Raw genomic sequence first — 27,670 nt, 5'->3', positions numbered from 1 at the left:
TGTGTATATGAATAATGGATGGAATAAATTGCATTACAATTAGTACAATTATTATGGAGGTGGAGTCAGGGGCAGAATTGGGGCGGAGCTTGGGCGGGTCTGGGGCAGAGCTTGGGCGGGGTACTCGTTTGGTATATGTTAGGCTTAGGGGGTACTTGGCTTGAAGAAGTTGAGAAACACTTCTCTAGATGTACCTAGTTACTGCCTCACAGTTGTAGATATATGGATTATAAAATAAAAGCAGCCTTTAAAGTTACTAAATAAAAGTTGCATTGCAGAGGGAAGCATATATATACAGTATTTATGCCAGCTGGATGGAATTTGGTTGGGGGAAAAATGTTTTAGACAAGATTCAGATTGGAAATAGCAACCAAGCTAGAATTCAGGAGTTTTCATACTTCAACCTCACCTTTTTACCATTAACTGAATAGTTTCTTTTTCAGCATCCCCCTCTCTCTCCTATATCAGTTTCAGTTCTTTATTATAGAATGTCTTCTTTGTTTTGCAGACTAGCAAAGAAGATGAACTATCGAATCGCATCCAGAACACATTAGGCAACTATGATGAAATGAAAGATCTATTGACTGACCAGTCCAATCAGAGCCACCTTGTTGGAATCCCCAAAACTGGAATTCCACAGACCCCCATACAGAAAACAAATGAGTATTTTAATGCTGACTCTAGGACACAGGCCCATCTATCCATGTGCAGTACTTCATCCACTACACCAGTATCTCTGTCAGTGTTACAGGGCAAAAAAGGTGCAATGGCCCGGCCAAAACTTGAGCATTTTGGAGCAGACAGCCAAAGGACAAACAAGCATGGGCATAGTCTGCTTGATTCACATAAGAATGATATCAAAACTGGTAGTCAAAACCCCTGCAGTGAAAAACTTTATGTATCAAGCCCCACATCATCATCCTCTCTAACCAATACTACACAAAAAAGTTCAAGACATTGCGCCATTGGAGAGAACATCAGTAGCCAGCACCAGTGTCCAAAGCTAAGATACAGTAATAAAGTTGGCATTCTGGCTCAAGATAGGACAACCATACCAACAACACATAATAGTGGACACTGTAGTCAAAATTTTCCTTCATCACGGGCAGCAAATTCAAATATAGTTCAGCAAAAACCAACAGCTTATGTACGACCCATGGATGGTCAGGACCAGATGCCTGATGAGTCTCCAAAGTTAAAGTTATCAACAGAGACTAGCATGTACTATGCTACACACAGAGGCGTACCATCTGATAAATCAGACTCAACGAAGATGAAGTCCAAGACTGTACAATTTGTCATTTCTAAACAAGAGGTATGTTGTTGTTGTTTTTTATATAACTTGTAAGCCACATGTAAGCTGGCATTGAGTAAATTAATGTTGTGGGATTGACCATGTAAGAAATCTAATTATTTCTTTCTCTCATTTTAACTCTTTCCAATTCCTTTATGTCTAATAGCTTAATTAACTAAACAGTGCTGATGAAGCAGAAGCAATCAGTAATTGAAACTTTGAATATTGAATAAAACAGTGATGAATGGAACCATACAGCAAAAAAATTAAAAGCAAATAAATTTCCTTTAAAATCTTGATATTTGCAGGAGTAAAATAAAAGAAATAATTGTAAATGAAAGCAATCCAATCCAATCTGTAAGACCAAAGAGCTCCTTTTACTAAAATACAAGTACGATAAATTTTTGCTCTTACCAGTATCATGCTTTAACAACAAATATTATCATTGGTAAGTGCAAAAGTTGTACAATAATTGTTAAGGGTGAGCCCAGCATGTTCTATGCAGTTGCTGTACTGGAAAGTCCTTTACCACATGTTGTGATGGTGTTTGCAATTAGCATAGATGCACTTACCAGCTCTTCTTGAAGAGGCAATAAATGCACCCATGCTAACTGTATAACTGACAGCACACAGGGACCAATGCAGAAAGCTACCACCAGGCAAACTACATGGTTACTTCAGAATTAAAGTTAACATTACCATCCCAGCAATACAAAAAGGGTCTCAGTGCGGGTGTTAACTTGTGCTATGTGAGTGTGTTAGGTGCCATCAACTCAGGTTCAAGTCCTAGCGACTTGATGAGTTAAAGATCCAAAAAGAAGTCAGCCAAGTGCTAGTCCTAAGAGGTCCTCCACCTAGTTGCAGGTCACCCTTTTTGCCTAATTCCTTCGACCTTCCCAAACATGATATCCATTTCCAGTGATCCATCTTTCCTAACAGTGTGATTGAAATATAAACAACCTGCGTTATGCAAATGACACAACACTATGACCTTATTAAAATGAATGCTAATGTGGTCATTGTCAATTCTGAAACCATGAAGAGGGAAAAGAAAATTCTAGACGTACGCAGAATGCAGGAAACATTTCACTGGGTCTGGGGTAGCATAGAAAGGTTGGTTGAGAGGAATGGCTGTTTAGCAGCAACCCCTCTCTCCCCACAACCCAATCACTATGTAGGAGTCCACCCATCATTGTCCTTTTAAAGGCTACAGCTCTGCCCTGAATACTTTTCTGCAACAGTTCTTAAGTTGCTCCCTCCCCAACTCAATCCCTGAAAAATATCTCTGGTGTCTAAAATATCCCTGGTGTCATGACAGACCCCATTCCCACTCTGCCCCGACCTTCCCTCTGAAAAAGATCCCTGCTGTCTAGTGGTACCCCTTTTTCTCCACCCTGCCCCCCATCCAACTTTAAAAAAAAATTATCTCCGATTTCTCTTATATGGCATACTGACACTGTCCAAGGTATCACAGGATGCACTAAGCGGGGCCAGGCACTGCCATTTTGATGATAGCAGAGGTAGGAGCAAGTGGGCCAGGGAGAGTGTTCCTACTTGACACCAAGGACTTATTTTTTAGTCAAATTGTGTTGGATTTGCCACTAAACACCATGATGTTTTTTGAGGAGTCAGGTCATCTCAGAGGAGGGGATGGTTTGTAAGAGCATATAGCATGCAGCGGTATTTTTGGTGCTTTGAGTTCACAGTAGAGCTGTGCGCTGAACCAGCTCTACCGTGGAACTTTCTGCATTGGCCCCACCGTATGTATCATGTGCTATCTATATTGCTCAGTCGGTGCTCATTCTCTGCTCATGACCTGCCCAGTTTCCATCCCTGACACGCATGAATTACTGCACGCTTTCAAGGCAGTATAGTAATAATTTTCACACTCATGCATTAACAGCACACACTAATTTCAGAGTAACTCACTAATTTTATAAACTTGTGTGCATAATTTTCCACTTACCCCCAAATCTATACATGAGGCTTTGAGTTGTGCTTGCAAATTTGGGCATGTGCCCAATTTGCACACACAACTTAATTGAATAGTGAACCAATTAGCACTGATTATAAACAGTTATCAGCATTTTAATTGGATTTTAATCTAAATTTATGTGTATAGATTTAAGCACAGGATCCACACCTAAATTTTACATGCAGCATTAAAAAGGAGGCACAGAAATGGGAGGGTCATGGGCAGATTGGGGGACGTTATTCACATTACATGTGTAATTGTAGAATAAGGGGTATCTGCGCCTAACTTTAGATGTGAGGATTTACACCACGTTTCCATTGGGACAAATGGCTGCACCTCAAGTTAGGCATGGCTCATGAGCATAAGCACTATTCTATAACCCACACCTACTTTAGGTGCCTTTTTCCAGAATATTGCTTAGGCATTGTTTTTGGTGCAAATTTAATAGGCCCTTAGATCCTGTAGAAAGATTTATGGATGACTTAATCTGTTACATAAACAAATATGTACCTGTTTATCAGATGCTAGGGAAAACCATAATCTCCTTACCCAAGGTTTGTTATTTTGCCAGTTTATACTAAGAATAGAGACCAAGGCTATGGGAAGGATTTTATTATGAAAATAGAAAAATATAAATCATAAGCCAGCAGCAATAACTAATTATTGTTCACAATGTCTCTGTACATACATATATGAAACTCAGTACACAATTATCACACCACACTTGCTAGATAAATGAGTAAAACTAATTCTTACACTCTAAATAATTCTTTATAATAATAATTCCTGATTAGCAGCAAACTAAAAATATAGTCCAGGAGGCCCAGGATTAGCGCTTGGACCATGAGACTGAATTGTTTTTTGTTGAAGTATTTTCAGATTTTTCTTAGGTTGTACGTGGTTGTGAATGCCGTCTGGACTGTTTTGCTGATTTGAAGTTGCATGGTGCAGCCCTTTTCTATTATTATGTAAAATAAATTTGCATGTCAAGAAAGTCCTTTTTTGTACCAATGATTTGTATTAATGTTGTCTGTTCAGGGTCTATTCAAGGGGGTACATACAGGTTCATAGATTTGTTTTAGATAGCAATTTTACCTACGGGTTTTAACTTCCTCTAATTATGCACTGTGTACAAATAGTACAAAATGTGGCAATTTGGTTGTTAGGTCGCACACACAGCTATTATCATGTAACTCCATTATATTTGAAATTCCATTTGCTACCAATAGAATTTAGAATTAAATTTAAAATCCTGATGCTGGCACATAGGGCATTATTTGAGTTACAACCATTATATCTCTCTAATCTAGTGTTATTTTACATACCTAGTCGCTTATTGAGATCTATAAATAACAATAGAGTAGCTGTTCCCCATATCTCAAAGGCTCACCTTGCCTCAACCAGAAATGGTGCATTTTTCTACTTGGTTCCAATATTGTGGAACAATTTACCAGTAGAGTTAAGGAAGGAAGAATCATTTCAAAATTTAAAAAGCACGATGGTCCTCAGGTCTGACCCAGTGGAGGCATTGTTTATGTTCTTATATTCTTATGTTTATCCCAGGACAAGCAGGCAGCTATTCTCAACATATGGGTGATGTCATCCACAGAGCCCAGATGCGGACAGCTTCGCAAGCAGACTTGCTTGAAGAACTTTAAAAAGTTTGCGATTGCCACACCGTGCATGCACGAGTGCAGGGCACGCGCCTCCTCAGTTCTCAGTTTTCCACGGAGCTGAGAAGTCCTATTTCGATGCTCTGTGCTAGACTCAGTCTACTTCGTGCCTTCTCTCACCGTGGCTTGTGTTCTTTTTAAGACAGGGTCGCTGTGTTATTTGTCTCGCGGCCTCAGCCTATGGGCTTCGATTTCGCCGCAGCTATTTTTCATTCTGTCCCGCCCAGTCACAGGTTCAAGAGTTGTGTGCCCACTGTGCTACCCTTCAACCTTGATATTAAATGTTGAGTTCAGGTAGAGAAAATCTTCGGCAGTATGGATCCACTAACCCTGGTCTCGACCTCGACCTCAGCTCTGATCAAGTCTTCTACGGGGCTCCTGCCTTCTTCCTCGACTTCAACCTTAAACTTTCCTCATTTGGGAAGTCCTCGTCCTTGAGCAAATATGCTAAGTCTTCTCCTGAGGAGCAACTGTTCTCGCTGTCTTCCTCAGGTCAGGTAGTGCAGCAGTCTGTTCCAGCAGTGGTTCTGAGGCTGCCCAAGAAGCATGTCTCCAAATCGAAGCCTCATTCTTCCTCCTCTTCCTCGGAGACTATAGCCACACCAAATGTACCAGATCAAGTCTCAGTTTCACATGTGCAGGCTATGATCCAGACCATTATGCCTCAGGAGTTTGGTAATATGCTTGCCAAACATACTCCTGCCTCAACTCTGCTTCCTGCAACCCAGTCTGAGCACTCAGAGGTATCACAAGGAGTCGAGTCCTTGGCAGTGCCTCGAGCTGAACCTATACACTCTATGCAAAGAGTCAAGTCTTTGCAAGTGTCTCTTCTGGAGCCTATGCACCCTATACAAGGGGTCAAGTCCTTGGGAGTGCCTCAAGAAGATACTATACACTCAATGCAAGGAGTCCAGACATACCCTCAATTGTTCTGCCTCTCCCCTTCCCATTGGGGGTCATCTCCATCACTTTTACCAACGATGGGAGATCATTACATCAGACCTCTGGGTACTCTCATTCATCAGGGAAGGTTATTTTCCTCATTTCCTCCAGATTCCACCGGATCTTCCTCCATGAGAGTATCCTTCCAATGCCTCACAGACCACCCTTCTTCTTTAGGAAGCTCAAGCTCTGCTTCATCTCCATGCCATCAAGGAAGTTCCTTTGGAACAGCAGAGCAGGGGGTTTTACTCCCGTTACTTCTTGGTTCCGCAGAAGACGAGCAATCTGCATCCTATATTGGACCTCAGAGCACTCAACAAATTTCTTATCAAAGAAAAATTTTGCATGTTATTTCTGGATCTCTTAATCCCCTTCTAGATCAGAACGATTGGTTATGTTCTCAAGATCTCAAAGAAGCTTACACTCACATTCCCATTCATCCAGCCTCTCGACAGCTCCTCAGATTTCGGGTGGGAAATCTACGTTTCCAATACAGAGTGCTACCCTTCAGCCTGGCTTCATCTCCAAGAGTGTTCAACAAGTGCCTAGTTGTAGTAGCAGCAGATCTGTGGAACCATGGTCTACAGGTGTTCCCATACCTGGACAACTGGCTCAAAGATTCAACATCTCAGGGGGTTATTGTAGCGACCCAACGGAGTATTTGGTTCCTCCAAAGTTTGGGGTTCAAAATCAACTTTCCCAAATCCCAGCTACAGCTCTCTCAAACTCTACAATTCATTGGAGCTGTCTTGAACACTGTTCAACTCAGAGCATTCTTTCCTCATCAGTGTCAGGATGCTCTTCTTCAGCTCTGTCACAAAGTGTCTTCCCTCTCTTCGATTTCAGCAAGACACAAGATGGTTCTTTTAGGTCACATGGCTTCTACTGTTCACGTGACTCCTTTTGCCAGGCTTCACCTCAGAATCCCTCAGTGGACCCTGGCATCTCAATGGGTTCAGGCTTTTGACCCACTCTCAACACATCAGAGTGACTCCTTCGTTGAGACAGTCTCTCCACTGGTGGATGCTCTCTTCCAATCTCTCCAGAGGTTAACTGTTTCAAACACCCCCTCATCAGAAAGTCCTCAAGACAAATTATTCGACCTACGCTTGGGAGGCTCATCTCAATGGTCTCTGTACTCAAGGCCATTGGTCCAGCACGCATCAACGTCATCACGTTGTTCAGACGCGGAACCTGGGGGAGGGATTTCAGAAAGATATTGGTATTATCAAATCAGAATACAAGTGGGAGGGTCCAGTAAATTCTGAACAACGTGATGATGTTGATTCCACCTGATCGGGCTCCCCACTCTATATAAAACTGAAATAAATGCCGCCGCCATCTCTGAGGATTTAATGGTCGCAGTTACTGGCGGTTTAATGGTTAGGTAAGTGTAAAAGAAGGTAGATTGCTGCTTAGTTTAAGTCTATACTATGTTGGCAAAACCTAGAGTGGAATGTTAATAACAGGGCTTTTGTTTCTATAGGGGTTAAGCCTTGAGAAATCTATGTAAGCGAAACATGTTGGCATGGGAATCCCTAGCCAGAGACCACATGATTTAAGCTAAGTATTTGCTTAAAAATTACACTAATGTATTAAATATAAGTAAAAGCAAAAGTAAAAGTTAAGTCTATAAATAATATTAAGAAGTTCAAAATAAGATCCAATGACGATTAGACACATAAAGCTTAGGGCAATGAGATATATTGAGCCCTAAGTGTTGCCGCTGAAGTTCTGCACCATGATTTCGATAGCTCCTCGGTGGCCCAGGCAACCTTGGTTCTCCCTTCTACTTCAACTCAGCAGCAGGGAGCCACTGCTTCTACCAGTTTTTCCCTCTCTTCTTACACAGAGTCGGGGTTCTCTACTTCATCCCAACCTGCAGTCTCTACACCTGACAGCTTGGTACCTCTCAACCTAACTGCCACTCTACAGTTTTCTCAATCTGTACAGGACATTTTAGAGGCTTCTAGGAAGCCTACCACTAGACAATGCTACAATCAGAAATGGACTAGATTTTCTGCTTGGTGTACCATTCATCACAAGGTGCCTCAATTTACCTCCTTGTCTTCAGTTTTGGATTACCTGTTCCATTTATCTTAATCAGGCCTCAAATCCACATCCATTCAAGTCCTTCTCAGTGCAATTGCTGCTTTTCATCAGCCTATCGAAAGGAAACCCTTTTCTGCTCATCCTATGGTTTCCAGATTTATGAAAGGACTTTTCAATGTCAAACCACCTCTCAGACCTCCTCCAGTGGTTTGGGATCTCAATGTTGTTCTTGCTCAGTTGATAAAGCCTTCTTTTGAACCAATGGCTTAGACTCATCTTAAATATCTCACTTGGAAAGTGATTTTTATCATTACACTCACGTCTGCTCGCAGAGTCAGTGAGCTACAAGCTTTAGTAGCGGACCCTCCCTTCACAGTATTCCATCATGACAAGGTGGTCCTCTGTACTCATCCTAAATTCTTACCAAAAGTTGTTTCAGAATTTCATCTAAATCCATTGTACTTCCAGTGTTTTTTTCCCCAAAGCCTCATTCTCACCCGGGAGAAACAGCTCTTCATACACTGGACTGCAAGTATGCTTTGGCTTTCTACTTACAAAGGGCTAAGCCACATAGATCTTCTCCTCAACTTTTTGTCTCCTTTGATCCAAACAAGTTGGGACATCCAAATTCCAAGTGCACCATCTCCAACTGGTTAGCTGCTTGCATCTCTTTCTGCTATGCTCAGGCTGGACTACATCTACAGAGTCAAGTCACAGCCCATAAAGTCAGAGCCATGGCGGCATCAGTAGCTTTCCTTAGATCTACTCCTATTGAGGAACTCTGCAAAGCTGCCACTTGGTCCTCGGTTCATACCTTCACCTCTCATTATTGTTTGGATGTTTTTTTTCCAGACAGGATGGCCATTTCGGCCAGGCACTGTTAGAAAATTTATTCTCCTGAATTGCTAATACTCCCACCATCCCATTCTGGTTAGCTTGGAGGTCACCCACATGTTGAGAATAGGCTGCTTGCTTGTCCTGGGATAAAGCACAGTTACTTACCGTAACAGGTATTATCCAGAGACAGCAGGCAGCTATTCTCACAACCTACCCACCTCCCCTGGTTGGCTTCTCTGCTAGCTATCTGAACTGAGGAGATGTGCGCCTTGCGTCGGGCAGGAAGGCACTCACGCATGCAGTCGCAAACTTTCTGAAGTTTTTCAAGAAAGTCTGCTTGTGAAGCTGTCCGCATCCAGGCTCCGTGGATGACGTCACTCACATGTTGAAAATAGCTGCCAGCTGTCCCTGGATAACTGTGCTTTTAGTTTATCAGGTACTTTAGCTAGATTGTGAGCCTTCGGGACAGAAAGGTACCGGTAGTTTTTCTCAAGTACCTAATTTCATTTTAGCTTGGTCAGTAAAATGCAGGAGCGGTATATCAAATTTTAAATAAACATAAACATTGAGGAAGAAAGGATAAATTGCCTCCATTGCACCACTGTGATTCCCCAATCATTGCAATTTCTGAAGTCATATTCATCACTTCTCTGTCCAGTAAGCCTATTGATTTATTGATGTTATTGATACACATGATGGACATATTAGAAAGGAAATCAATATTCTTTTTGAAAAAGTACACATAATTACGTACAAAAGGAGGTTTGAAGTTTGGCTCTTTCTTTGTGTGATGGTGATAAATTAAGTATGACTTGGATGCCATATATGTCAATTTTGTTGAATCTGTGAAATGGAAGTGCAGTCGCTTTGCAAGTGCAGCAACAAAAACCATGCTGAAAGATTAATTAGTGCAGAACCCTTTCATCTCCGTGTATTTGGGAAGAAAGACATAAAACTCACAGGAAAGCACATCGCTTTTAAAAGGATGTTGTTTAGTGGTTCCTTCTTCAATAAAAAGTACCGTGTATCTTTTCTCCCTGAAATGCAGAGTCAGAACTGCTAATGTGTATCTGATTACATTTTGAGACAATTACAATACTTGTACAGAATAGAGAATGGCCATGAATAACGCATACAGTGCTGACAGTCTGAAGTTGCATGGCAGTTAATAAAAATACAAACATTTTAGAAAGTAAAGGGCTCATAAACCTCAGTAAAATTTGTAGCTAGTGTGGCTTAAATGTGCAGTTACTGAAATATACAGCAAGGTAGCTGGTAGAGGGCAAAACCAGTATTTTCTATTTCTTGTTCCACTTTAAAAATATGGTACCTGGTTGTAGTTAATGCAGAAACACTTAGGGGCAGATTCTATAAACGGGCATCCCGATTGTAGGCTGCAGTAGGCGTCCTACCGCTGTCTAGCAGCCAATCAGGATGAACGTTTTTTTTAAAAAAAACAAACAACAAAGCAGGCCGCCTACACTGTAGGCGTTTGTCCCAGTTGAGGGAGATATGTTGGGACACTTAAGCTCGCCCAAGGCTGGGCGTGGTTTCACCCATGCCTTAGGTGAGCTTAAGCGATCCTAGGCATCTCCCTAGGGCTGCGATAGACACTTGACATGTAGGCCAGCAAAATGTAGGCCTACATTTCAAAAAGATGTGGGCACTAAGCTGATCATGGCAAGGAAATTTCCCTCCAAAAAACTTGTGTAACACACTATTCCCTTCAACAACGTAGGCTGATGTCAGACCCAAAAATTTATATACCTAGTTCAAATTGAATTGAACTGATGAATTAGGATCTCAAGCGCTCGCAGTTACAGGCTAACAGAACTAGTCTTGGCTTGCATACACTTTAAATTGAAAAATAAAGATGTAAGGACCGATGATAGCTCGCTAATTAGTTGCAGGTCAGAGGGCCGGGTATGAAAACATACACCCAAGCTAAGTATCATTATATTTACATTATAATATCGAAATAAGGAAAAATAAAAAATAGGAAAAAGTTTTTGCATACACTTTAAATTGAATAAATAAAGATGTAAGGACCGATGATAGCTCGCTAATTAGTTGCAAGCCAAAACTAGTTGTGTTAGCTGTAACTGCGAGCGCTTGAGATCCTAATTCACCAATTCAATTCAATTTGAACTAGGTGTATGAATTTTTGGGTCTGACATCAGCCTACTTTGTTGAAGGAAATTTCCTTGCCACAATTAGTTGAGCAACCGCGGCAGAGAACACCCCCCTCCCCGTGTGGTTCTCCAGCAGGAGGGATGCCCCCTCCCTCCTGCTGCCACCCTGACCCCCCCCTCCAAAATGTCCACAGCAGGAAGGATGCCCACTCCCTCCTGCCACCACCCCCAAATCCCCCAAGAATGTCCATGGCAGGAGGGATGCCCATTGCCTCCACCCCCTAGAACCACACCACTCTCCTGGAACTGCAGACATCCCCCGGAACCCCCACCAAGTGTCCCCTAAGGCTCAACCCCCTCCCCAACACACCTACCTCTACCCTGACTACCTACCCCTACCCCCACCCCATGAATCTCTAAGTAGAAAGTCCAGCTGGATGGATGCTCACACCTGGCCAGCAGGCCTGCCACTCCAAAATGGCAGGTCTTCCAGATGCATTCTGGGATGCACCAGGGAGGGCCTAAGGCTCTGATTGGCTAAGATACCTAAGGTCCCTCCCACCTGGGCCAACCAGAGTCTTAGGTCTCCTTCCCAGTGCATCCTGGGATATAGTGGGAGTAGCCTAAGACTCCGATTGGCCAGATACCTAAGGCCCTCTCCCTAGTTTTACTGACTCGTTAAATATAGGTTTAGCATGTGGACATATCCAAGTTTCCATGTCCCATGTGAAAACACAGAAAGTCAATTTTTTAAACACATTTTAGTCAAAGGTCCTCTCAGACAGAAAGAGGCAAAACTTTATCCTGCCAGTCCTGATGACCATCCTAGACCAAAGTTAATTCATTGTCAGCCCACATACAAGGATGCCCTAAAGTTATATGGATAACTTGGATAACTTTAATCAGATATATTTAGTGAAAGATTTGTTTAGATAATCCCTACTGACTATCCAGTTTAATATTGTTTAACTATTGACATCTTAGTGGAATTTTACTTTTTTGTACTTACATCTAACCCCCTATCACAAAATGCAATGTCTATTATTTATGCTGCTTGATATTATAGAAGTTTTTTCATCCATTTGTCTGAAGAAATTGAATATTAATGAATGTATTGGGCTTCTCAGAATGAAAGCAATATCAAGTAATTTATGATATGGTTTAGTATTGCTTTTATTACTGCCTTTTAAGATAATGGCACTGTTGGAGCAGGAATTAACCCTCTTATTTATGGTAACCTTTATAATGAATTTGTTCTAAAGTTTTAAGAGATTTTAATCAACATCCAAAGCTGTAATTGATATACAATACAATTTTTATTTGTATACCACCAATACCTCTTCAAAATTCACAGCAGTTCACAAACAATAAAGCAATCAAGTATTAGGTGCTTAGAAAAATATCCCTAACTGTCCCATAGGCTCACAATCTGACTAAAGCACCTGTATGAACAATTTCTTATATACTAAATGGCTCATAATTTTAAAAAAAAAGTCCAAAAAAATGGCCTAAATCGGTACTTGAATGATCAAAAAGACAGATTTCCCAAGTACCGATAATCAAAGCTAGTTTTAGATGTATCTAAAACCAGTTTAGGCCTTTCCCCTGCTTCTGAACGCCTAGAGTGAAAAGAGGCATTTTTGGAGGAGCGGGAAGGGCGGGAGGTGGGCCGACCTAGACTTAGTTGTACAGCAAGAGTGGTAACCTTGGTTTACGAGCATAATTCGTTCCAGAAGCATGCTTGTAAGCCAAAGCACTCATATATCAAAGCAAAGTTCCCCATAAGCCATAATGCAAACTCAGAAGATTCGTTCTACAACCAAAGTTTGCTATGGTGGCTCAGGGGTGGGTACCTTCCTGTGGGTGCTGCAGCCCTTTCAGCATGGTGGCTTCCTTCCCTCGGGGTCCCCATGCAGCTGCCCTCCCACTTCGGCCGATGCCTTTGCCGTCCACCAGTGCCTCCCGGCTTCCGATTCAAGCCGGCCGCCATCCTGCAGAAGCATGCGCAGGACCTCTCAATTCCCGAGTCAAGCTGGCTGCCGTTCCAACAACACGCGTACCATGTACAAGCACGCATGACGTCCTGGATGCTTGTATGTGGTGCGCGTGTTGTAGGGGCAGCGGCCAGCTTGACTTGGGAGTTGAGGGGTCCTGCGCATGCTTTTGCAGGATGGCGGTTGGCTTGAATCGGAAGCCGGGAGGTGCTGGTGGATGGCAGAGGCATCAGCCGAAGTACGAGGGCAGCCGCTCGGGGACCCCCGAGGGAAGGAAGCCACCACGCTGAAATGGCTGCAGCACCCACAGGCAGGTACCCACCCCTGGGACACCATAGCTGAGAACTCGTTTAGCACTCGTTTTTTCAGTTAAGGTTTGCGGGAGTGTTTTGCTTGTCTTGCACAACACTCGCAAACCGTGTTACTCACAAAACGAGGTATGACTGTATAACCAAAAGTTTAATGAGGTTGCTCAGTCAGAACTTATACGTTTTGACTTAGACCAAGTCAAATCATGTATAAGTTCCAAATAGGGTTCGCTGAGCTGATTGTGGCTGCCGTTATCTGCTCAGCAGCCCTGGTAACCTGCTCACCCCCTGCCGCGATCGTGATCATGATTCCACCCCAAACTGTCGTGAATAACAGCAGGAGAGATGCCCAGTCTCTCCTGCTGAAGACAGCACCCCTGTTACTCCACCCCCCTCAAATACGGGCAGGAGGGATCACAGGCCCTCCTGCCCATGGTGCACCCCTGATACCCCCACCCTCCCTCGAATATGGGCAGGAGGGATCCCAGGCCCTCCTGCTCATGGTGTATCCCCCATGACCCCCCCCCCCCGAATGCCCCCTGAACCCACAAATGCCCCCCACTACCCTGGTCCCCCTAACCCTGGACACCCCCTCTAACTTACCTGAACATTGGACGGCTGGATGGGTCCCAGGTCCAGACAACTGGCGGGCCTAGGGCCTGATTGGCCCATGTGCCTAAGGCCCCACCCATAGGAGGGGACTTAGGTGCCTGGGCCAACTGGAATTGTCCCAGTTGCCTTAGGCCCCTCCTGTGGGTGGGGCCTTAGGCACATGGAGCCAACCCATCCCATGTGCCTAAGGCCACGCCCACAGAGGGGGCTAAGGCAACTGGGACAATTCTGGTAGGCTCAGGTGCCTAAGGCACCTCCTATGGGTAGTGCCTTAGGCACATGGGCCAATCAGGCCCTATACCCGCCATTCCGAGGATGGCATGCCTGTCGGCTGGCTGGACTTAGGACCCAACATTCAGGTATGTTAGGGGGTATCTGGGGTTAGGGGGGGCCCGGGTAGTGGGGGGCATTTGGGAGTTCGGGGGCATTCAGGGAGGTTTGTGGGAGGGGTGCTGTGGGCAGGAGGGACTGGGATCCCTCCTGCCCGTATTCGAGTGGGGGGCAGTTTGGGGTGTCGTCTTCGGCAGGAGGGCTTGGAATTCCTCCTGCCAGTTCGGGATTTTGTTGGGGAAGGGGGGAGGAGGGATCGCAATCATTGCAGTGGGGGTGGGCCAGTTACAGGATTCTGTAACCGGCGTTGTTTTTTGACAGACGACGGTTACAGAATCCTGCTTTTAGGTGAAGGATTGGCCCCTCCTTTGCCTAAAAGGTCTGGGTTTGGGGTTTTGGGACTTGGGTGATTTTTTTAGTCGGGAATATGGTATAGGGGTAGATGTAGTGGCAGTCTGGGCCAGCAGATTGCTGAACGAGGAGGTAGGCCATTCTCCAAAAACCCTCAATTTGGATTTTTTTTTTGAGAATGGACATTTCCCTGCTGCCAACTTCAGCATCCACTGACTGAGGCCAAAAGGGGACTTAGACTTTTTTTTTATTATGTCCCTCCAAGAGTACAAAAAATAAAAAAAAACAAAGTAACAAAAATTAAATCAAAATAAAACAGATATCAGTTTAAGGGAGGTTCAACAGTGAAACAATTCTATATCCATTTAGATATCAGGCAGAAAAATCAGTCTCCAAAAAAGACAGTCAAAATGTAATGCAGGCCAACCACTTCCAATCAGTATTTTAAGAAGCTCAAGAACTGTACAGTTTTGTTGGATACAATATAAAAAAAACCAATAATAAATGTTGGTTTTGTAATCACAGTCTGAGATCATTACTGCACATGTTATATTAACCAGAGTTTTGGTGATTTTAATTATTAAATTTTGCAAATATTTCTAGAATAGCAGTTTGTTTTGCAAGGGATGAATAGGTATATAAAGTCAAGGATTGGATTGGATTAGTTAATTTTTACTTTCAAATCTCTCCCCTCCACTTTTCCCGTTATTCCAGAATGTCTTTCCAGCTCTGACATTTGTGGCAGGGATGGTAGGAGACAGCCAAATCCCACCCTGGCATCAGCCCCTGTTCTAGGAAACAGCTCCCAAAAGTAGCAAATCGTCTTCCAAAGGAACAGAAGAGGAAAAATGTTTGTCCATGGGAGAGAGAGAGGAAAATGTAAAGAATGACATGGGGGACACAGTTAGTTTGTCCCTGTCCTATCCCCATGAGCTCTGTCCCTGGCCCTGCCTCGTTCCCCACCCTCTCCCCACTCATGAAATTCAAAAGAATAATCAAATTTGCTCTAAAAGGAAAACAGGACAATATAAACTGATCATAGGTTGATTAATCTGTTTCGGGCAGTTGGTGTTAATGAGTTCCTAAACGGCTCCCAAGTGAACTGTAGCCGTCTTCCTCCAGGAGTGTAAACAGTTATGACTTTATATTTAAACCATCTCCAACTTTGGTATCAAAACTCTTATATCTGACATCCCAAGTCCTCTAAATATTCTTCTCACTTTTACCTCTCACCCTTTGTTGTAGTTCCTTCCTATTTCATCTACTGTAAACCGCGCCAAGCTCTACGAACGTGGAGATGATGCGGTATACAAACCTAAGGATTAGATTAGATTAGATTTTATTAAAGGATAAAAAGAAACAATATTCTGCACAACTGTTTTACAGTATATATCACAAATATAGAACAAGGATCAACAAAATTTATCTTCCCTCTGAAATATCCCCTCTACTATCTGGAAAACTGAACAAGTCAAATTACTATATAATGCTACAATAGAAAATTCATACCTCAGTCACACACAGAACACAAATGCCAAATACATAATAGCTGATCAAAAATGACAAACATAAATTAAGCCAAAATCCCAAGAAGCCATTCCTTCCAAGTAGTACTTATAACACACACAAAAATAGAAAGTTCCATTTCCTTCTATACTATGCAAAATATAAAGATCACAAATGCTAGGGATGGTGTTAGGGGAGTGCAATTAGGGCAACTGTCCCCTGGCCAAAGACAGCCTTAATCCTGCTGGAAGCTAGTAGTGGGCTATGGGATCCCCTCTACTAAGTCTATTCCCTTCATTAACTTGAACGTGATAAATATAATCTGTGAAGCTGTGCTGAAAACATTTTGGGGTCAAAAATAATGTTTCTTTAATACTGTGTGCTTTGTTTGAATATAGATAATTTTTTTCAGTAGATTATTGTAGTTTTTATGTGAAAACAATCATAGATCAATCAAAAGATGGTTGGATGGAGTCCATGCATATCTGATTAAACTTGCCAAAATAATATTGACTATGCAAATTATTGTCCAAAGCTAAACTGGTTTATGAGATTTTTTGAAGCGTAATTCTTTTTTCTATTCTAGCTGATGCACAAATCACAATGGGCTCAATCTAGCCATAATATTTTTTTTCCAAGGTGGATAAGTCTTAGAAAAAACTCAATAGCAACTGTTATAAAAGTAGATAAGATTTACTTTTTGTCCAGGTGGAGGTTGGCTCTCTAATCCAGCCACAGATACAGATAGAGGTAGAGATAGGTTATGAAAGGGGAGTAATTTACAATCATTTAGGGGCCCTTTTACTAAAGCTTAGCATATGCTATTGGAATTAGCACATGCTAAAAGCTAAGATGCTGATTTTATACATATGGACTTCATAGCAATTAATGTGTGCTAATTCCAAAAGCACACACTAAGCTTTAGTAAAAAGACCCTTTAGTGACCTTATACTTAAAATATTTGATGGACAAATTTTTCAGACTGAGGACCTTGACAACAGCGTTTTAAACTTGTTTATAAATTAATAATACTGTATTAGTGTCTGTAAAAAAAAAAAAAAAAAAAAAAAGTCTTTTACACAGTGGCATACCAAGGCGGGTGCGGGGGGTGGGGGGGCTTCCATCCCACCTTTTGACTCTCTCGCTGCCCTATCTCCCGCCGTAGCCGGTAAGCGAATTGAACCCATGCTCCAGGGCTCTAACACTGTGCTTGCTGGCAGGGCAGGATTAATTCTTCGAGGGCCCCTAGGCACACAAGTAAACTGTGCCCCCTAGCCCTGCCCTGCCCCCATTCATTTATCTGTTTTCTTATTTACTTTTTTATTTCCACCATCTCTGAACAAATTTCCTCTTCCTTCCCTTACCACCTACTTGCTCAGGACTTTAACATCCTATGAAACAGCAAAAGGTAGAACACAACATTCCAGGAGCCAGAGTTCTTAGGACCCGTGGAGATCAAAGGATACCCCCCCCCCCCAACAGTCAAAAATACCAACCCCCCTAATCTAAAACAAAAAAGCAGATAAAGGTACCCGACAAAACCCAAGACTTAGCCAAAGCAAAACCCCGTACCTTTTAAATCTCTCCCTCCCTCGCTAGACGGCTCTTGTACTCAGCGGCACACAGGTCAGCAGTGCGGAGGTCAGGCACGAGTTTTCCATGTTTCTGCCTGGCCCCATGCCATTTTCTGAATGGCTGGCGTCAGTTCTCGCGTGAACTGACGCCAGCCATTCAGAAAGCGGAGGTAGGCCCAAGCGGGCGCATGTAAAGCTTGCTCCTTACAACCGCGCTCCTGACCTGACTATGAGAGCCGTTTAGCAAGGGAGGGATACCACTGGACCACCATGCTGTTTAATAAAGGTACCGATAGCAACGGGCGGGTAGGTGTTTGTTTTAAACAGGTTGACGGCGATGCTGTGAAGCGGGGATATTTAGAAAAAGTACAGCGGCGGTGCTGAGAGGTGGGAGGGTTTAGAAAAAGTGTGGCGGCGGTACTGAGAGGCAGGTGGGTTTAGAAAAGATGCGGCGACGGTACTAAGAAGTGGTTTTTTTTTAAAAGGTTCAGCGGCGGCGGGAGGGTGTTTTGCAACACTACGGGGAGGGAGAAAATTTTTTATCTTCGCTCCATAAGATACCAATTTTCCACCCACTTTTGGGTGGAAAAAAAGTGCGTCTTATGAAGCGAAAAATACAGTAATATTTTCAACTTAATGATTGAAATATGTTTTGAGAATTTACATCTGCTGTCTATGCATTTGTTTCTATTTCTCAGGTGTTGTACTACATGCATGCAGAGTCTGGCATTAGGGTTTTGTTTGTGTATATTAGGACTTTTAATTTGTGTTCCTGTATTTGCATAGAGTTTATCTATGTTCTGCAGGTGTGATCAAGGCCAGATGTTCTGGTAGGAATGAATGACGAGAAACATTATTGGTGTCATGGCCCAAAGTAGGAACATATTTGTCGGTTCTCCTTCACCCCTTTTGGACTCAAAACAGCCTTCACTTTATGGAAGTGGGGAGGAGAGAGGGGGCAGAGGCAAGCTTTTTTATTACCAGCTGTGGCAATATTAGCTCCGACGCTCATAGGAATTCTATGAGCTTTAAATCTGTTACGCTGTGGCTAGTGCTATAAACCGCACTAAGATTTTGTAAGAAGGGGAGAGGAGGTAATTTGTGATTACATATTCCATACTGGATGAAGGTGTTTTCTATATTCTGTGTATACAAAAGAGATGGTTCTCTGTTAGCATTGACTGTGCCAAATCAATCTGTACTAGTCTGACTTGTTTAGTTTTACAGTGGGTAAGTATATAAGTTGTTTTTTTCCTAGGTACACTCTTGTACGATATGTGGATTGTTATTAAAAATCATGTTTTCAAATAGATGAGGGGTATGAAAAAATGATGGGCCCTGGGTGTCACATATACTAGGCACAAATGACTCAGATATCATGAAAACAAAATGTATCCTAGGCACGCCACTGCTTTTACATCTAGTTATATCTGATATGCTGTTGACAGTTTCATTAATTGACATGATAACAAGTTGCTAGTTCAAGAAAATGTTGAGTGGGGTTAAATATAATAAAAGACTGAGTACATTAGAGAAAAGCAGTAATTATTGCATGCCACTGATAATTCAACCAATGTTTGCTACCTTATTACTGAGTTTACAAAGTTCACAACTCTCCAAATTATTACTGTTGTTCTTATCAGAGCCACATTAAACTGATGCTTCAGTAAATTAGACATGCAATTACACTATTTTACATTTTGACTGTGACAGTCATTAAACATTCACAGTCCTACATATATTCTGTATACTAGAGATCTTAGATGTGTAATTATATTGCCATTATCCAGAGTAGAAAAGATGTGGAATTATGGTGCCACCAAATATTTTCACAGATAGCAGATGACAGCATTTAACATTAAAATTAAATCTAATGAAAAAAGATATCTGAGTTTCTGCCACTGTTGGTTGCCTCGGTATGAAAATAGATAGCTTCTGAATTATAGCAGGCACCATCCTGTCTAGAGAAAATGTGAATATAGTGACCTATGTGCCATGTGTTAGGTGTTGATGAATGTCTAAACTTCTTAATTATGTCTGAGGTTAGTAAGAATTGCATATACTAAGGGCTCCTTTTACTAAGCTGCAATAGCGTTTTTAGCACACGCAGGATTTTAGCGCAAGCTAAACCCGCGCTACGTAGCTAGAACTAATGCCAGCTCAATTCTGGCGTTAAGGTCCAGCACGCACGGCAATTCAGCTAAGCGTGGGCTAAAACCACTATTGCAGCTTAGTAAAAGGAGCCCTACGAGTTTGTATTTTTATTATACGATAAAAGTATTGTAAGCGCAGATCACCAGATAACGTGCCACTGTCCTCTATTCTTCTAGCACTATCCAAAAATATCCAGACACAAAGGGCCTGATTCTCTAAAAGTGCGTCCCGATTTTAGGCAGCTGTAGGCGTCCTACAGCTGTCTAATCAGCCAATCGGGATGCACGTTTTTAAAAAAAAATGCTCCCCAGGCAGGCTGCCTATATTGAAGGCGAGGCCCGCAAGACACCTAGGCCCTGATTCTGAATAGGACGCCCGGGAGAGGTGTCCTATTCAGAATCGGCCTAAACTAAACCCCGATTCTGTAACCGGCGTCCATGTTACAGACGCGGGTTAGAGAAACGGGTTAGATTAGACACGGCCCGCTACACTTATCGCGGCAAGGAATCTCTCTGCCGCTATAAGTATAGCGGGCTGCGGCCCCCTGACCAGGAGGGTGCCCAAACCCTCTGCCCGAAGACGCACCCCCCCCACACTACCGACCGCCCCCCTGACACTACCGACCGCCCCCCCCCCCCGACATTACCGATCTCCCCCCCCCGACAATATCTTTCGCTGGCAGGAGGGTGTCCAATCCCTCCTGCCCGAAGACGCACCCCCCTCCCTGGCGCTAACAACCCCCAAACCTCCACTCCACCAAACCTGTTCTTAGATGGGTCTTGCACGTCTTGAGCCGGCAGGCACGCCTCGTCGAAATGAAGCGGGCCCGCCCCTTCCTGGCCCAACCCGCCGAAGCCTAAGGCCTGATTGGCCCAGGCTCTAGAAGCCTGGACCAATCAGGCCTTAGGCATAGTGGGTCCGCCCATCCCCACTAAGTCTAAGGTCTGTTTGGCCAATCAGGCCTTAGATTAAGTGGGGATGGGCGGACCCGCTATGCCTAAGGCCTGATTGGTCCAGGCTTCTAGAGCCTGGGCCAATCAGGCCTTAGGCTTCGGCGGGATGGGCCGGGAAGGGGCGGGCCCGCTTCATTTCGACGAGGCGTGCCTGCCGGCTCAAGACGTGCAAGACCCATCTAAGAACAGGTTTGGTGGAGTGGAGGTTTGGGGGTTGTTAGCGCCGGGGAGGGGGGTGCGTCTTCGGGCAGGAGGGATTGGGCACCCTCCTGCCAGCTATCGATATTGTTGGGGGGAGGGGAGATCGGTAATTTCGGGGGGGTGCGGTCGGTAGTGTCGGGGGGGCGGTCGGTAGTGTCTGGGGGGAGGGGTGTGTCTTCAGGCAGAAGGTTTGGGCACCCTCCTGGTCAGGGGGCCGCGGCCCGCTATACTTATAGTGGCAGAGAGATCCCTTGCCGCGATAAGTATAGCGGCTGCGTCTACTTACAATGTAGGCCAGCATTTTGCTGGCCTACATTTTAAGCTTCTCCTCTACTAGGGAGACACGTAGGGCCGCCTAGGTTCAGCCTAAGGCCCTTAAACGAGCTTAGGCATCTTGCGGGTCTCCCTAGGCTCCCGGAGGCGCCTTCAGGCTTGCCTGGGGAGCATTTTTTTTTTTAAAAACGTGCATGCCGATTGGCTTATTAGACAGCTGTAGGACGCCTACAGCTGCCTAAAATTGGGATGCACTTTGGAGAATCAGGGCCAAAGTGCTCCTTTTACTAAGCTGCGCTAGTGGTTTTAGCGTGCGCTACAATACCGCGCGCACTAGACACTAATGCCTCCATTGAGCTGGCGTTAGTGTTTCCATGTAGGTGGGAGGGGGGGCGGAGCAGCGTGCGCTAATCTGCACTACCGCAGCTTAGTTAAAGGAGCCCTAAGGCTTGATTCACCACTACAATAGCCCTTATGCCTGCAGGTGTCGCTTAAATGTGGGGTCAACAGGTATTTTGTGTTTTTTTGGGCACTCACATTTTTCACCACAAGTATACCATTTAAGGTAGGATATGGACCTAGGTCCCTTCTCTACAGTCCACTGCACCAGCGGGTTACTCCATGGATCTGCCTGCTGTTCTAAGAAGAGTGGCCATAATATCTGCAGCTGTCACTCATCTCTTAGGGGTTGGGAGGGGCTTAAGGAGTTTTCTCTCTCCAGTGGTCATCTGGTAGTTTGAGCATCTTTTTGGCATCTTTTTGTTCCATTACTGCAGATAAATGTCCAAATCATAAGCGCTCCGTATTCCTGCCCAAAATATGTCCCAATGAGATTTAGGTGAACTGTGGTCAAACTGAAGAGAAAAACGAGTTTTAAAAAATAGTGACAAATGTTTTTGCAAAAAAGAAAAAAATCCATCTGTCACTTTGTGCTGTTTTTTGGCCATTTTTCTGTTTCAAAAATGAGCCTCTATATTTCAGGCTCTCCTAGGAATACAGGAATTCCTATCTTGGAATTTCTATCTAGGCTTAGGCCAAGATGATGGAAAACTCTTTGTGCTACTATAATTGTTTTCTTTGTTACTGAAGTTGATAGAGATGTGATATTGAAAGTCCTTTTTAAAAATAAGGATGTCTTATTTCAGGTCTCTAGATTAATGCCCAATTTTTTTCCTATTACACAAGCTATTAGAAAACAATTTCATTTCATGATGGCCTATGGCAATTTCCCTAGAAATTTCCCTAGTTTCATCTCTTCAACTGTGGACTTTGTACCTATAAATTATTTTTCTTTAGGGGTTTTTTTTTTTTTTTTTTCTTGCTTGTTATTTCTCCTCAGTATGCTCATTTCTACTGCCAATGCTTGCCTAATAATTATGAAATTAATAACATAAAACAAGATAGTTTAGGGCACGTTGTAAATTCCATGTCCTGTCAATTTGCCTTAGAACTAGTATATGATAGTAAATCGTGTTTTATTTCTACAAAAATATTCAGCATAGTTAGCTCTGATGAAAACGTACTTACAGATCAGAAAAGCAATGTCTGCCAAGGAGGCAAAAAATTTCAAGCTGTTCTTTCGATATATTAAGGGGAAACAACCCGCGAAGGAAGCAGCGGGGCTGTTGGATGACCATGGAATAAAGGGAGTGCTAAAGGAGGACAAAGCCATCGCTGGCAAACTGAACACATTTTTTTGCGAACTTTGACATTTTCAAATAAAGTCCATTAAGAAACATCGTCATTCCACAGAGTTTCTTTTGGTTTCTATAAAGGAGGATATACACAACATACCGGAAGCCGATAGGCTATACGCAGGAAACAAAGATGGGAAACTCAGGGTTGACGGTCATTCTAGAAGAGGTAAGCAGGCAGATTGATAGCTACCGGAGGGTGCTTGGAGAGAGAGGAGACTTATACTTGTACTGCAACAACTATTGCAACTTTCTGTCTGTTTGCCTGAACTTTTTTCCTGCCTGTGGGACTGCTCTTGATTTGGGAAGGCATTGGGGGAGGTTCCAGTGATGTCATCAGGGTCTGCCCCCTCCATGTGAAAAACTGCTGCAGTTGCAAGGTGCAGCCACAGGGCGTGGCCAAAGGGATATGCCTTAAGGGGCACGCCCTGTCCCTTGGGAGCCACAAGGAGTCACGAGAAGTCAGGTATACCATCTTTGGGTAAGATCTAAAAATTTTTGGGGGGTGTGTGAATATATTAATGGGTAAAAGAAAAGCTAAACCCAAAAGCTCCACCCCTGCCACAGCCGGCCCTATGGACCGCCACGTAATACCAGTCTCCCTTACAAGTTAACCAAGAGTATAACCGCGTCGAGCTCTACGAACATGGAGATGATGCGGTATACAAACCTAAGGATTAGATTAGATTAGATTAGATTAGTATGCTTCCATTTTGGGTACATCTTTAAGTCTCCTTGAAAGGACTCCACCCCTTCCACGATTATCCGATGGTGGGGGGCCTATAGTAGCTCCCAGTGAAACTTCTGAGGAACCCCGAAAGTCAGTAACTTTATCCAAATTACAAAATATGTCATTACCTAAAGCATTAACTTTATTGGATTCAAGTGATGATAATCGATGTACCTCAGAGGATCCAAAGGATATTACCTTGAAAGAATTGTGGTCGTTAAATAAGAGTGTGGAAGGACTATTAAGATCAGTTGTTAAACAATCTTCAGATTTTTCAGTTGAAGTTGTAAAGAAGTTTGAAAGTGTGGATCCCAACTTAGATTTGGTAGATAGAAGATTAATGTTGGTTGAAACACAGACATCCACGCTGCAGCAAGTTTCGACTACTACGGTTAAGGATGCCTGTGTAATTCATTCTAAACTGGAAATTATGGAGAAAGAGTAGCCCGAGAGCCCGTCTAGAAGGGCGTAAGATAACACGGGGCTGGGAGCCTCGTGACGCCGCAGAGTAGGGTGAGGGGCTAGAGGGGCAGGGAAAGAGAAGGCAGGGTTGCTATGGGCGCACAAGAAACACGGTGCGCGATTGGAGAAGGGAGGAGGGGGTGGGGAAAAGGGGAGGTTTTAAAGCCGGGACTCTGGAGGACTGAAGTTTTTCTGGTCCTCCAGGGCGGCTTTTTGCTCACCGGTCCGTTTTTGCAGGGTTTCGGGACGCTTTTGAGGTGCAGGCGTGATGGAGGCGGAAGGCGGTATCGGTGGGGGAGAAGCGGCGGTGACGGGCGAGATTTCGCTGTTGGCCGGAGACTCATTTTCGGAGGAGCCAGAAGAGCAGGTTGGTCAGGAGCCAGAGATTGAGCGGGTCCGTCCGTCGCGCCGGTCCAAAGCGCTTGCACTGTCGGCGCTTTCGGGGGCCGGTGTACCGGGGACGCGGGGGGGCACGTCCAACGTTTCCGTTCCGTCGGTTAAGGCTGGGCGCAAGGCAGGAGCGTCGAACAGCTCTGTCAGGGCTGTATCGGCACGCCGCAGCTCGGGCACCGCGTGTGTGGGCGGGGCGTCAGCAACGGTCGACTTGCAGGTTGCAACCAGCCCTGTTTCTGTTCAGCCGGGCATTTCGGGCAGGGGGGGGTCAGTATCAGCGGAGGCACCTTCCTCTGAAAGTCTGAGTCTTGATGTGGGATCGGGGCATATACAGGCCGAGGCTTCGTCCGATCTGCCTCAGGTTTTCGGTGGGATGGTGGCCAGCGGGTCCCCAGGTATGGTGGGAGTGGGGAGAGGGGCTGATAGCTTGGGTTTTGGGTCGGCTCCTGGCTTGGTAGGTTTGGGGAGAGGGTCAGACTGCATGGGTTTAGGGTCTGTTCCGGTAGCGGGGCCCACGGGTGCTTGGTCCGGGGTTTTCCCTGCGGGCTGGGGGCCGGGTTGGGGTTCTCCGGGTTGGAGGCAGGGATCATCAGTTAGCGGTGTCGGGCCTTCCGCGTCTCACTGGGGAGGGAGTCCTGGTCCGGTAGCTATGAGCTTTATGCCAGCGGGCACTTATGGTCCGGGATGGGGAGTTCCCGTGGGTATGGCAGGTGGTGTTTTGCCTGGTCCTGCCTCCTTTTTTCCTTGTTTTCCACAGGTAGCACCATTTTTCCCTGGTGGTCGAGAGGTTGGAGCATTGGCAGTCGGCGGAGCAGGAGTGACGGAGCGGCCTGGTGGTTCCGGCTCGGAGCGCAGTTCGGTGCTCGGGGGACAGGTGGCTGCTGGCGGTGGCGCTACAGGATCTACACTTCTCTCCTCCACTTTACCTGGGGTTGCTGTTCAAGGCGTCTCGGCTTCTACTTCTGGTTCAGCTGCCATGGCGGGGGCTGCTGACAGCGGCGTCTCAGTGGCCCGAAGCAGTGATCCTGGATCGTCATCTTCTCAGGGTAATGTGGCGCCCGTGCAGGTTGCTCTTGAGGGGGGGGCGCGGGGTAAGAAGGGAAAACGAAAGCGCCGGCGCCGTGAGTCGTCCTCCTCGTCGTCGGGGTCTTCTTCGTCTGATTCGTCTGCTTCATCGTCTTCGTCGGCCAGTCGGGTTGGCAGGTCCGAGGCTTCCGCAGGCGGCGAGGGTGGTGTAGCTGCGGGAGGTGTGCGGGGGACGCCTGCGTTGGTGGCTCTTACCGAACTTTGGGAGAAGGTGCCTAGGACGTTGCGTCGGAAAATCCGCAGACGGTCTTGTTTAGATATCTTTCGCCTTATGGAAGGCAGGGCGCAGAGGCGGGGTCATAAAAAATCCAAACGGGATCGTAAAGAGGTTAAATCGTTTCCTGTTTCTCGGTCTATTATTAATTGGATGAGGGCTTTCTTGAGATTGGCGAGCGTTTGGGGGCGCGCTTGTCCGCAGGAGTACGGACTCTTACTGTCTTATGCGGACACTGTGCTTGACGCTTATCAGCGGTTTGGAGGTTGGGCTTGGTTAAATTATGACGAGGCGTTCCGGGACAAAATGGAAGAAAACAAGTTCATGTCTTGGGGCACTCAGGACGTGAACTTGTGGCTTACTCATATGGCTTCCAAACCTATGGCGGGTACGATGGGGCGGCCGGGTGCGAGCGCGGTTAGCAGTGGGCGGCCCTTTCGCGGGAGTGGTGGGGGAGGATCAACGCCCGGTTCAGACGTGTGTTGGAAATTTAACAAATCCTCCTGCCCATTTTCGGACTGTAAGTTTCGACATGCATGTTCCGTCTGTAGTCAGTCCCACCCAGCCCTTAAGTGTCCTAAAAGGAGCGGTGTCCCAGCAGGACCGGTTGGGAAGTAACCGGGTTCGGTCGTTGCCGACGCCTATACGGGTTGGTGCCATGCGCCTTTGGCTTGGTAGGTATCGTCCTCAGGAGGCAGCTGTCTTTTTGGAATCGGGTTTTACGTTCGGTTTTGTTATCCCTTTTCAAGGGTCTATGGTTGGGGGGAGAGTTCAAAATGCCGCTTCAGTTTCGCGGTTACGCGAGGTGGTGCGGGTTAAATTAATGGAGGAATTGCGCTTGGGTCGTATCGCGGGGCCATTTCGTGATCCCCCTTTTACGCGGATGCTTATATCTCCGTTGGCAGTTATTCCTAAGAAGGTTCCGGGTCAGTTTCGTCTCATCCACAATTTGTCTCGGCCTCTAGGTTGTTCTGTTAATGATGGCATTCCGCGTGATCTGTGTTCGGTGCGTTACGCGTCTTTCGATACTGCATTGAGACACATAGTGGCGGCCGGACGCGGTGCTCTTATGGCGAAGGTGGATATCGAATCGGCCTTCCGGTTGTTGCCGATTCATCCACAGTCTTTTCCTTTATTAGGTTTTCGTTTTGAGGGCGCTTATTTTTACGATCGCTGTTTACCCATGGGTTGCTCCATATCTTGTGCATTCTTTGAGAAGTTTAGCACTTTCCTGCATTGGGTGTTGGTACAGCAGGTGGGTATACCTTCGGTTGTTCATTATTTGGATGATTTTTTGTTTGTGGGCGCGGGTCGTAGTACAGATTGTGAGCGATTAAAAAGGACTTTCGAGAATATGGCAGAATCGTTCGGTGTTCCGTTAGCTGTCGAGAAGTCGGAAGGTCCGGTTTCTTCCCTAGTGTTCTTAGGGATCGAATTGGATTCCGACGCTATGGTAACTCGGCTTCCAGCAGGGAAGGTTCAGCAATTGCTTACCCGTATTGAGCGGGTGCTTTCGGCCCCTAAATCGACTTTGCAGGCGATTCAATCATTGTTGGGTTCCCTTAATTTTGCGTGTCGAGTTTTGCCTATGGGCCGGCCTTTTTCACGTCGTTTGGCGGCTGCTACTTCTGGAGTGCGAGATCGTAGGCATTTTGTACGGCTCTCAGGGGGGGTGCGTGCGGATCTTCATATGTGGGCCCTTTTCCTACGCGATTTTAATGGAACGCTTCCCATGCAGCAGCCAGAGGTGAGCAGCATGGATTTGGAGCTGTATTCTGATGCGGCCGGGGGGGTGGGTTTTGGGTTGTTCTGTTGCGGTGAATGGTGTGCTGAGCGTTGGCCTCCAGAGTGGGTCGCGTCGGGTGTTACAAAAAACATTACCTTATTGGAATTGTTCCCTCTTGTTGTAGCTTGCGAATTGTGGGCTGAA

At 45.1% G+C, this 27,670-nt stretch overlaps 1 protein-coding gene across 1 annotated transcript in view; it reads left to right on the top strand.

Annotated features, from left to right (window-relative positions):
* The window catches only part of AFF3 (AF4/FMR2 family member 3), a 568,800-nt gene that overhangs the window by 18,102 nt on the left and 523,028 nt on the right, over positions 1-27,670 (top strand). Inside the window, exon 3 of the mRNA XM_033950007.1 lies at positions 509-1,315. Coding sequence (XP_033805898.1) covers positions 509-1,315 — 807 coding nt within the window. The remainder of the gene's footprint in view (positions 1-508; positions 1,316-27,670) is intronic.

The sequence above is a fragment of the Geotrypetes seraphini genome, chromosome 6 (genome assembly GCF_902459505.1).
Source record: "Geotrypetes seraphini chromosome 6, aGeoSer1.1, whole genome shotgun sequence".
In the NCBI taxonomy this organism is placed as follows: Eukaryota; Metazoa; Chordata; class Amphibia; order Gymnophiona; family Dermophiidae; genus Geotrypetes; species Geotrypetes seraphini.
This window is presented reverse-complemented; position numbering and strand designations above follow the sequence as displayed.